Here is a 12332-nt window from a genome sequence, read left to right as displayed (position 1 = left end):
GCAATAAAAAAAAAACTACTACAACCAATGATTACGAAAATAAAATTATTTTTTTTTTCGCAAGTTCAATATTTTTCAAGTAAAAAAGGCTTGCTCATTGGCTTTAATTTGATATGTCGATCATCTAAATCGGTTCAATGGCTCAAAAGTAATGATTTTTTGAAAAAAAGTCATTTTTGAAAAAAAAAGAAGAAATGACCACCCTAAAATGGAAATGGGCACCCTAACAAAAAAAAAAATAAAAAAATACAGGTCCAATGTTTCGTGATAAAGAACAAAATAACCACTTTTGATGAACTATATTGTAGAAAAATGGAAAGAATGGAAATTCCGCCACGGCCAAATTGGTACGAACTGCTGCCCCATCCACCGTATTCTCCAGATTTGACCCCGTGCGACTTTTTTTTTGTTTCCAAATTTGAAAAAGTCACTCGCCGGGCAGAAATTGAGGTTAAGCCGCCACGGAGGCCTACTTTGCAGACCTCGAGAAAAATTTTCCAGATGGATGAAAGATATATATATATATATATATATATATATATATATATATATATATATATATATATATATATATATATATATATATATTTATTTAATCTGTATTATAGTGACTTTCAACTCATTTCACTTCGTCACTTTTACTTCCATTTTTGTAAGAATGTCTGGAGTGAGAATTGAACTCGTGACCTTTAGCGTGAGAGGCGTGGATGTTACCACTACGCCAGATCGCCTCCCAACAAAATATAAAAAAAATATGGCGGTCTCTAGTCCAAAGTCATGAAAACAATAAAAAACGACTACAATGAATAATTACGAAATAAATCCATTTAATTTGCAAGTTTTTTTTCAAAGCCCCATCAATATGGGCATCAAATGAAGGGCCTTGATTAGTAGAACACAGTTGTTTATGAAAATGCATATCAAAAATGGCCGCCATCACAAAATGGCGCTACATATATTTTTCCAAATTCTCATCAATACGAGCATCAAAACAAAAGGCTTTATCAGTAGAACACAGTTATTTTATGAAAAATGCAAATAAATAAAATCGTGGGGGTGATGATGAAACCACTAACTGTGGATAATGGAAATCCGAAGTGCCATGATATGTTTATATTGACATGATATATTTATATCATATTTATATCATTTATACATTTATATCAGACATAGCGTCTTTTTAGTACGGACGGGCAACACAGCGGAGATTTTTTTTTAATCTGTTTATTTTTATAATTAGGCTTATCTAGCAATTCAGCTGTAGCAGAGCCGAACATTATTTCTTATGTTGTATATTACACAGTAACCATTTAGACGTAAGAGTATTCCTATGCTATCGATACACAACACATGTCGCATTTTTCGGTGTAAGAATATTCCTATTGTTCGAAAGTTCACAGTTGGACACAGCGGAACTGTTGATATGAGGCTTCCATTGGTGTGTTTATAAATAGCACCAATTACCGATGCAGCAGATCGATGTATGTGGAGTGAGAGGCTGGGATCACCATATTATTCTCTATCCATTTACCTGAAGACAGTTTTTAATTGTTTAAAAAAAGTTGTTTCAAAAGTTTCGTTGCATTCTAAAATGATATCCGACGTGATAAACAAGCGGATTGAATAATATAATTCCGTAGTTCTACGTCTAAAATGCGGTCGTGTCCTAGACACAGCCCCCTTACAATTTTTTTGTAGTGTTTTAGAAAATGTACTGTAATTTTGCAAATATTACAGTAGGTAATCATGGGAACAGATAAATTTTAAAGCCTAGAGAATCCACGAAATCTACGTCAATACCTCGGAATGCACTATTCCTTGGTTTGGCAGACTATATGTGCCTCTGGCTTGAAAACCGAATTTTTTCTTGCATCCGGGAACAAGAAATATTCGCGAACGAGTGTCTGGTAAAAGGTCTGGTGAAAGCAACACGATTGTTCCTCGTTTTTTTGGCTTGATTCGGCATTACGGAACAGAGCCACGGCTATGGAGAGTTGTGTCGCCAATCACGACCAGAGCGTTAAAGCAGACCGTTTTCTGCCGCACAATCTCGCTCCTGCCAGCGAGCGGTTAACATCAAATCGCGGTGCAACTTCAACTCGATGAAATGATACAAATCGTTGATTCTCATGCCATCTAATGAAGAGGCCTTTTTGTATATCAGGCACACATTCTTGTTGTGTAAATTGGAATGGTTACCATTAAGCAGCTTTAATGTTTTGTATATTAGAAAAATGAAATGATGGTGGTGGTGTAACAAACATATAACCGCCTGTGACCGTGTATATGCTAATTGGAGAATACTGCAGCAATACCTGTTATAACTATAACTTCAAGAAGAAAAAGAATGCATGTGATGCATGCTTTTTACTCTCGTTCCCGTCGTTTTATTCTCGTTAGTGAAATAAATCATGAACCAATCATGTTCAGTCGGTTGTTTGATCAAATTTTGATTGTAAAACCTTTCACTATTCATTTAGCGATATGAACCAAAACAATAAAATAGAAACACAAGTGATAAGAAAAACATCTCGAAGTGTCCCATTCCCCATTCCCTATCTTTCACAGATTACAAATTGAATAAACTCCAATTTCCAACCGAATTAACATTCAATCTACCGCCTGACCCATTAATCACTGACGTTGCGCTCAGGAGGCGACAGCAAAGAGGCAAAAGGGACACCAATTTACATTAATTAAGAGGACGCGTCCATTGACTGCCGTTGCCGTTGGAGAGTGAGGCTTGAGAAATAAATTGAATATGACAAAGTGAATGGTTTTCTGTCTACTCCCAACCATTCCTTTGCCCCTTCCAGCCTCCAGCATCTTCTCAGTAGTTCTTCCGGGTCTGAACTTCACCCACCAAGGATTGGTGTCTTGTCTTTTGTCCTACTAAGCACGTCTGTTGCTCTCTGTCTCGGGGGAACGTTCGTTCATCGAAGCGACCACAATATTTCAATGCAGCAGTCGATTCAATATTTTGACAAGTGTTGCAGAATCCTCATGCGGACGATTGTAAGACGATGCTCAGTCAAACAGTCCGACAGGCAGGCAAATTGGGTTTTCCCCAAGAAAACGTGTCCTACGTATTTTATCTTGTTTAGCACATGTTAGACGATGTATGTTTGTGGTGAAGACATTGTGTTGTGGGAACAGAATAAAGTGTTTGCTAGGTTCATTATGAGATTATTCATTAAAATGTGATATGAAACAAATCTGAAAGAAGGAAACGAAATCGTCGACCCACGAACGATTTATCTGATGCCATTGAAGAATGTCCTTTCGGGATCTAGAAGAACCAAAGCACGATCCCAAAGTGCTGCATAACAATGTCATTCAATGCCAGCTCAACGAAAACCATAATGCAATAAGAATGACATGATTCGGCCCGGTTGGCCTGTTCGGATAGGCCAAGACGCTGCACCACCGAGAGACACAGCCTTCCTCCCTTTTTGAGCAGCTGACATTCCCATCATCGAGACCGAGACGCTAGAGACGACATTGTCCTTTCGCAGATTGTTTTCCTGCCTCAGAGGTTCCCTTTATTGCCATTGTTTGGTGGCACTCAACCCGCAATATTCCTCTCGGATTCTTACTTCAACGAAACTATATCACGAAGTCAAACAGCTTGTTAAATTTAAATTATAACTTTTTTGAAGCTCGCTCCACCCACCCATTCCATCTCTGGACGAGCAATCTTGGGAGATTTCACATTTCATGCAAAAGAACGAGGCTTCACCTTCAGAATATCAGCAAGCCAAGTGATGCAACGGGAAGAGAACATCTCCGTCAAGAATGCTTAACGTTTCGGGTGTAGTGTATAATTGTGTGCAACTTTTGCGAAACTTGAACTGAAGGATTGTTGGTTTCACAATCCCCCCAATTGGGCTGCACAGAGGCACCGTCTTTTTATATCTCTCGCAGGAAAAAAAAACTCTTACTTTGGAGATATTGGAATGACGCACTAATGTCGCTATCCCGAATATACTGGAAGTTTATTCACAAATCTACCTCTTATCATGAATTAGCGATAAGCGCCGCGATCTACAAGAAACTCCCAATTTACCCACATCCGCACGCGAAATTCCTTTCATGGTTAGCAGTAAATGAACAATTGATTCATCGTTGCCTACGGAACGACACGGCGGCTCCAGATGTGAGCCGAGGATTGTTAATTAATGCTTCCTTCTCAGCAGCACCATCATAATGTAAAGTAGAAGCTATCAGGATAGATGCAATGGGAGTAAATCCATGCTCGGATTTGTTCCTTTTGTCATTTTTCCGGTGATTACATCGGCAGACGAGATGTACTAATTGAAATAGGACAGGTAATATGGGTGCTGTTCACGGAAAAATAGCGTTTTTTGTCTATAGCTAGCATCTGCTCTTAGCAATCGATCGTCGTTTCCAATTGTTGGGAAGGCGGTCTTATTTTTGCTGTGTAATTCCGAGAAGGAATCCATTCCTTATCAAGCGTTAATAATTCTGCTCCGGATCAACGATGATTCCAACTGTCGGGGCTCCGGGAGGGGGTAATATTTTCGCTGGGTATTTCCGAGGAGGAATCGATTCCATCTTTGAGCGGTCATAATTCTTTTCCGGCTACACAAAGTGGTATGATAATAACTTTATTCGAAAGATGGAATGTCTAAGAGTTATATGCCAGCGTTAGTCCTACGTTCACCTTGCGGTTACATCTCAGATATAACCCATTTCTAGTTTTTGTGGAAATATACAGTGTAAAGCCTGCCCACGTTAAATTTCGGACACTTTTCTTTCAGTGTAGTTTATGAAATATTTCACTAATCAATGAAATATTTCACTTGCATGACAGCTGAAACCCTCCTCTTTATTTCGATGTCCAACATGTTTACATTCTTCTTCAGTTTGATAAAATGGCGTCGAACCAAGTGAAAGTATGAACGCAAACGCATTTTGAGCGAACGGCAGCAAAATCCAACACTGTCGGTACGCGATCTCGCCCAGAAGCTAAGACTGCCGAAGAGTACCGTGTTTAGTGTGTGCAAATCGTTTGACCAGTGCTTAACTGTGGATCGGAAGGATGGAGGCGGAACAAATTGAAAAGTTTGCTCCCGACAGATGGACCGAAAGGTGATTGCCATTATTGAGAAAAATCCCAACCTTTCAGTTGGAAATGTGGCTCGAAAGGTTGCAAAATCAAAATAATATGTACAAAAAGTGAAGCAGAGGCATGGACTGAAGGCGTACAAAGTGAAAAAGGTGCCCAATCGTGATGATTAGCAAAATTTCACTGCAAAAAGCCGTGCTAATGCGAAGGGATGTCGTAGCCGAGTGTTTCCGGACCAAAAAGCAGTCTAAATTCCCCAAAAAGTACTTGGTTTGGCAGGCCATATGCAGTTGTGGCCGAAAATCCAAATCTTTCGTCTCTACCGGCACTATCAACAAAGATGTCTACGAGAAGGAATGTTTCCAGAAGCTACCATTCATAAGAAGCCACGATTCACCAGCGTTGTTTTGGCCAGATTTGGTCTCTTGTCACTATGCAAAATCCATCCTGGAATTGTATAATGTACATGAGGTCAAATATGTGCCAAAAACAGCAAATCCACCGAACTGTCCAGAACTTCGCCCAGTGGAAAAATACTGAGCGCTGATTAAACGAAAACTATTCGAAACTAAGAAGAAAGCGAATGGCATTAATGATTTCAAGAGGAGATGGAAAAGTGCCGCCGACAGCATATCTGAGGATTTTCTTTAAGGATACTTTAAGGATACTGTAAGAAACCTAATGGCAGATGTTCCCAAGAAAGTTCGTGAATTCTACAAACAACGTAATTAACATCGAAGTAAGTTTTCCTTGTTTTAGATATAAGTCTATTTTACTGAAATAAACAATCGGTTTTGTTGTATTACGTGAATTTTTGGTTTTACTGGCACCACCTTGGTATCCGAAATTTAACGTGGACAGGCTTTATTCGTTTCGAATTCCATGAGGCGATTCCTGATCTTAGAGCTTACCTAGCGAATGTTCGACATCGATTGCCATGTCCGTTGTATAGCTGACTTCAGGGCGTTGATGCTAGGGTGAGATGTTTTAATCTGCCACAACATATGTTCTGATAGAGTAATACGCAGCTGGGTAACCATAACATCAATGAACACAGTTTGCCTTTTCAAACCATTGGACGTCACCAAGCCGAACGTCATCTCTCCAGTAGCTTTTTTCGTTTGAAACTAATTTTTTTATTTATCTGAGACATTCTCAAATTTCTGAGACTATTGAAACCGATCTGTGCGGATGTTGAACACAGAATCAATGCTGAAAAGCTTTTCATCTGAGAAGAAGAGGAATTTTTGAGCAAGGATAACAACTCGTTGTGTTGAATGAGCCCCTTACTCGTAAGTTCTCAAGATCTCAATAGAGACATTTTAAATGTTGTAGCATATAACCTCAACAAAAAAAAGTCAAGTGAATCAAAATCCGGTGAAAATGCCGTTTATTTATCGTTAAGGCTGAAATCGGATGATAAAACACCGTGCTGGCGTTTTTTTGGTTTTCGAGCCGGGCAGAATTTAGTTTTTCTGTATGTTTTCTCACAAAATTGAACTTGGATACAAAGTGAACTAAAATTTTGTTTAGAATTCTTCCCAATCTGCACATTATTTTGCATGCTACTTACTAATACTAACGCGAGGACCTTTATAGCATACCTAGTAACTGTCTATGTTTGTTGGTTTGAGTTCACGGTGGGTAAACAATGAAGCCGTCCATTGATGATGTAACTACTTTTTTTGCCTCAGAAATCAAGTTTTCGTTTCACTTTGTATGGGCGTTAAAATAAGATTGTGTACGCGGGTAACGAGATTCGTGTCAGGGGGAGTAGAAGTGTGGATTGAGGTCAGGTTGAATAAAGAGGCAGATTTGTATTCATTAGTAACGTCAATTAGAATAACCATTTGCTAGAATAGTTTATCAGTCATCCTCCCTCTTACCGATCGTCAATTCATTTCTAGTTTCTTTCTTTCTTTCTTTGTGTTTGAGAGGCTTTAAACTTTCAGTTCATTCGCCTCTACGCATTTCTAGTTGATTTCTATTTTTCATCTTCGAATATTTCGGACCCTGCTATCGAATGATGTTAGCTATGGAGAACCATATACGATTGCGGCTGTCCCCAGAAACTGACCAGACTTATCCAGGTAACGATGAACGGTATGTGGTGCAATGTGTGGATCACGATAGAACTGTCAGAATTGTTCAACACTTACAGGAGATGAACTCTGCTGTTTGTTCTGCAACGTGGTGCTGAAGAATAGGTTGACTTCAAATTCACCTCAAAAAACTTTCCATTTTTTTCCTCTTTAGCAGAGTTCGACATTTATTAACTAGGCGTACATAGTCGAAAATGACACCTGCCTTCAGGTTTTTCTGGTCCAGCATATAATTCTGGTCAAGCATATCTTGATATCGAACATGTCGTTTGATGATGTAAACAATGCATTGAAAGAATTGCAATTCAAATGCAATTATCAATTTAATCAAGATCACAGTCCTACGTCAAGCTCCAGTTCGTGCCCCTAGGCCCAGACCCATCTACTTTTTCTTCACTTTTCTTCACTGATTTCAATCGAACATGTGCAGAGCGCTGAATCCTCTGTCCGCGGCACAGAGCTTCCGATATAGCGCGTTTTGTATGGTGCGCTCTGTTGTGTACTCGTGCAGTTGACGTACATTATGTCAAACATATACCGGGAAAAGTGTTTTTAGAGAACTGGACTACTAACTTTTAATGAACTTTTAAAGAATGTGTTTATTCATCATCTAATTTTATATTATCACCTTTAAAATAGGTTCCGAAGCAATACACTTTTTCCAACGAACAACCCAGTCATCGAAATACTTTTCATAGCTGTTGTCTCTGTCCAGAGAGGTATCTGAGCAGAGTTCCAGAATGATGAGATGTGAGATAAGAGTAGACTGGCTACCCAATGAAGATGTAGAGATGAGAACGAATATAGCCAAAAGCTTGAACTATACTGATCGAAGAGTTTATTGCAAATGAACTGTTCTTATTCTATTCTTTGTTTTTGAGAGGCTTTAAACTTTGCAGTTCATTCGCCTCTATAAATTGTTCTTAACATTTCGTGCCCTATTTATATGATTGGTTCCATAGTCATTTGAATTACTATTGATTCTTTGGTCGGGTTCCTTCTCGAATGTTCGCTATAAACAAAACACTTTGTATAGCGGGTTCGTTTCCATGCGTTCCCTATTCCGTCACAATTCCCTTGTTATTGTTATGATTGTTTAGATGTTGTTTTGTTGTGCTGTTGTGTTGTGTTTTGTAAGCTGCTATAGGTAAGTATGTATAGCACAATTGTATGCAATTTAGTTATTATATTTAATTTTCGTTGCAGGTTGTTTCCAGGTATCCGCCGGCAATGAAAAGGTAAGTGACAATTAGCATTCAAACGGATAGATAATTAATAATTGTTTTGGTTTCAGGCGCGGCATAGTGTGTGTTTTTGTTTATAGTGATTAAGATTGTTTTTGTAGTGTTATGTTAACCCTTTCAGGACCATAAGGTTACGGTACATTATTAAATCAATTTACCTAGATGTAATGAATTAATAGGCACCCTAAAAACATAATTTATACTAAAAATTCCAAAAACTTTTACATTTTTTTTGGAAATTTATGGGACAAATATGTCCCTATGGTCGCTAAGGGTTACTTTCTACTGAAACATCTAAATTTTGGTTTACTTGTTGGTAAGAGTGTTTTGTTATAAATAATGTACATTTGTTACTCAGTATACTTTTATTTACTTATTTATAGATAATATAAATATAATAGGGCAAGTTATTTGTGGTACTCGGCGAAACAATTCCTGTTGTTAGTGTAGCAAAGGTGCACTTTACACAAAATACAAGTATTATTTGTGCGGTTTTCTTTTTTGTACTTGGCACAATGTACGCACCTCTTTCTGGCATTCGACTTTTCCATTGGGTGCGATGGTAATTGTCGTTTCACTGCTTTGCGTACTACACTACTTCTTGCAGTTGGAAGGCCTCTTTGTCTGTTGGTAAAACCATTTATCAAACTCCGAGCAACAACTTGTCTGAATTGCAAGGTCGACAACAGAGATCCTTCAATTTTTTTTTGTTCATGAAGCTTAGTGTAGACAGTATGTGCATTATTGATCGATATATCTAACAGATCAAAGAATAGGCGAAGATAATACTTTATTTTTGATCTCCGATCTATTTCATAGCACACTTTTAGTTGGTCCATTAGGTCCACTCCACCCATATTTTTGTTATAGTGTGACACAATTTTAGGACATCTCACGTCAATTTTATCTGCTGAGCCAGCCTGTCGCCGTTTCACGGTATCAGTTTCTACAGGTGACAGAAAGTTGGTCAAGAAATGTACCGCTTTATTATCCATCCATTTCACATACGATATGCCTTGAAAACTTGTGGTGTAAATGTACCCACGCTTCATTTTTTTATCCACTGGTGCAGTTTTCGGAAGATGTTTTCGGTTAATTCGAACAGTCCCACATGCCTTGATATTCTGGTCAATCAGTCTGTACTGCAACAAAGGTGAGTTGAAGAAATTGTCAATGTAAATTTCACATCCCAAGCCGTCCAGCTTTGTCGTAAGTTTCAGCACTACTGATTCACCTAATCCATACTCAGTCCCTGAAGTTCGTTTACCGGTATATAAATCAAATTCAAATAAGTAACCCGTTTCTGCATCACATTTGCACCATAATTTGAAACCCCATCTTACTGGTTTATTTTTTATGTATTGCTTCATTACGTTGTGACCCTTGAATTTGATCATATGCTCGTCGATGGATTGTTTTTTCGTGTTATTGAGAGCGTTTTGAAATGAAGTATTCAAGTGATCCATAACTGGCCGGATTTTTTATGCTCGATCATAGTTAGGGCTGTTTATGTCTCTTACATCGTCATTGTTACAGAAATGTAGATTTCTGCGTATTTCTTCGAATCGCGTTCTTGGCATAACATTTGAAATGAATGGTACCGCCATGTCTGGTTCTGTAGACCAGTAATCTCTCAATGATGGCAAGATATGATAGCCCATAACCAGATTCACACCAAGAAATGCTTTCATTTCATCGATTTTGATAGTGAACTCCCGTCCATTTTGGTGAGCATATTGTACTGACTCGGATACTATACGTTCAACTAAAATGTCGAAATTAGTTACTAAACGGAAAATGTCAAAAGGAGTCAATGTATCGGCTTCAACTTCTTGACAGATTTTCACCTTTCCGAATTCATATTCCACGTCAGGAAAAACATTTGGGTGGTATGTTCTCGGATTCCAATTGAAAACCGGTTGAAGGTTGGAATATGCTTCAGTGACGATTTCCTGTCGAGATGTTGAAGGTTCAGGTGATTCTTGCCGTTGAAGAGTCGTCGTTCCTTCAATCTCGACATCAAATACCCCTTGGTCATCATCCTGTGTTAGAAGTCTTTGGTCTTCTTCATCAAGCACTAAGTCATCTTCCTCATCGCTATTGTCACCCATCAAAATTTGATGAATTTCATTTTCTCGAAGCTCAAAAACTCCACGTCCCTTACGAAACATATTCTGCAACAATATGAATAAGAAAATGATAGCATTTTGGTATAAATCACCAGGCCAAAAAGTTATGAAATTCCGTATAAAAAGTATTCCTTTACGCCGACAGGGACATCCGTGTCCCATAATCTCTATAACGATTTATCACAGAATACAACACAAATACATTACTACTGAATATTTAGAATAACAATTTACTTACCAGGTAACGATAATTTGACACTGTAAAAACTTGAAAAGCACTGCTACAATATCAATTATTTATTCCAAACAGCTGATCATTCGCGCCAAAAGAACTCTGACGTTCCGGTGACCATAGACAATAAACGGTGTTAGATATTATGTATTGCCAGTAAAAAATAATAAAAAGGTACATTCCGAAATATTAAAATAAAAAAGTAATTTACAATGGTTACGTAAATATTGAATTAATTCATGATTTTTGCTTGGGACATCGGCGTCCCCGTGGTCGTGAAAGGGTTAAATAAAGTGTTCGAAGAAAATAAAAACTTTGTGGGCCGTAACAACTGTATTCAGGTATTGCATACGGGGCCATATCTGGAGAATGAATGAACGTTAGAAAACAATTTGATCGTTCAAGAATGTCTTCAGCCACTTGATTGCAGTAGGAAATTTTTGAATAAAATTGAGCTCTTTTGGCACTAGTCGTGCTGTGACTTTTCTCATGCCCAAAATATCTCGGTCTCGTGAGAGATATTTAATTCACGAGCTAGCTCTTTCATACTTGAATGACGATTTCCGAGCACAATTCAATTTATTTTGTCGATGGTTTTATCAGTTGAAGAGGTGGATGGCATTTCGGCTCAAGAAAGTTTGTTTGCAACACAAAATTTCACACAATAATTTGATCAATAGAATTACTCATATAAAAAATCGAAAAAAAATTAACATTCACATTTCTCACTTGCCACTTGACAAATTTATTATAGCTCTTCCTGTTCCTGTTTTTTTTACTTAGGTTTGAAATATATTTTCTTACCGTTTAACATTTACATTGTCAATTATTTTTGGTGCGAACGGATTTTGATGATTTGTATACTACTCGAATCGGAATGCTTTATGCTTTACATCAAAATCTCCCCATCCATGAATAGTTTGAAGCATAACAATCGGTGAATAACTAGCACCAAACGTAGCGGCGAGGTACAATTTTTGTATAGAGCGATTCCAATTGAAATCTACAAGTATTATGTCACTGTCACTGAGTGTTTTTGATTAGATTGAAAGTTTGTATTCCGTTTGGGTTGGAGGAAAAATGAGTTTTCCACAGCATTTGGGAATTTTTTGACTCAAGTGTAACTTTTGGAAAGGTCGTATCGATTTTAGTGAGAGATATCTTTGATAATTGATATCTAAAAAAAATATGGGTCCTATCGAAATAGTGTCTTAGAAAGAGTTATAGAGTATCGATGTCCATACAAAATATACACTTAGAAAAAAAATTAGTACATTTTTTTTTATTTACAAAAAAAAACTTTAATTTGCAATATCTAAAATATATATTTTTGAATTTTTTTTAAATTTTTTCATATAAAATAGAAGTCATGTAGAAAATTTTAAAAAAATGGTACAAGCTGGTAAAATTATTTTTGACGAACTTTGTGGAACATCGAATTTTTATGAATTTTTGAAACTTGGGATTTTTGTATGTTAACAATCATTTTTAGTCACAAACTATGAATCCTGATGTGATTTAAAATAAAAAAGCTCT

The 12332-nt window shown here is 37.4% G+C and overlaps 1 protein-coding gene across 1 annotated transcript; it reads right to left on the bottom strand.

Annotated features, from left to right (window-relative positions):
- Positions 1-9916: 9916 nt before the first annotated feature.
- LOC129761482 (piggyBac transposable element-derived protein 2-like) lies at positions 9917-10606 on the bottom strand. The gene has a single exon (XM_055759204.1). It carries the CDS (start codon positions 10604-10606, stop codon positions 9917-9919), a length of 690 nt encoding a protein of 229 aa, XP_055615179.1.
- Between the last annotated feature and the right edge of the window lie 1726 nt (positions 10607-12332).

Source organism: Toxorhynchites rutilus, chromosome 1, assembly GCF_029784135.1.
Source record: "Toxorhynchites rutilus septentrionalis strain SRP chromosome 1, ASM2978413v1, whole genome shotgun sequence".
Taxonomy (NCBI): Eukaryota; Metazoa; Arthropoda; class Insecta; order Diptera; family Culicidae; genus Toxorhynchites; species Toxorhynchites rutilus.
The sequence above is the reverse complement of the archived record's forward strand: the minus strand, read 5'-3'. Positions and strand labels throughout refer to the sequence as shown.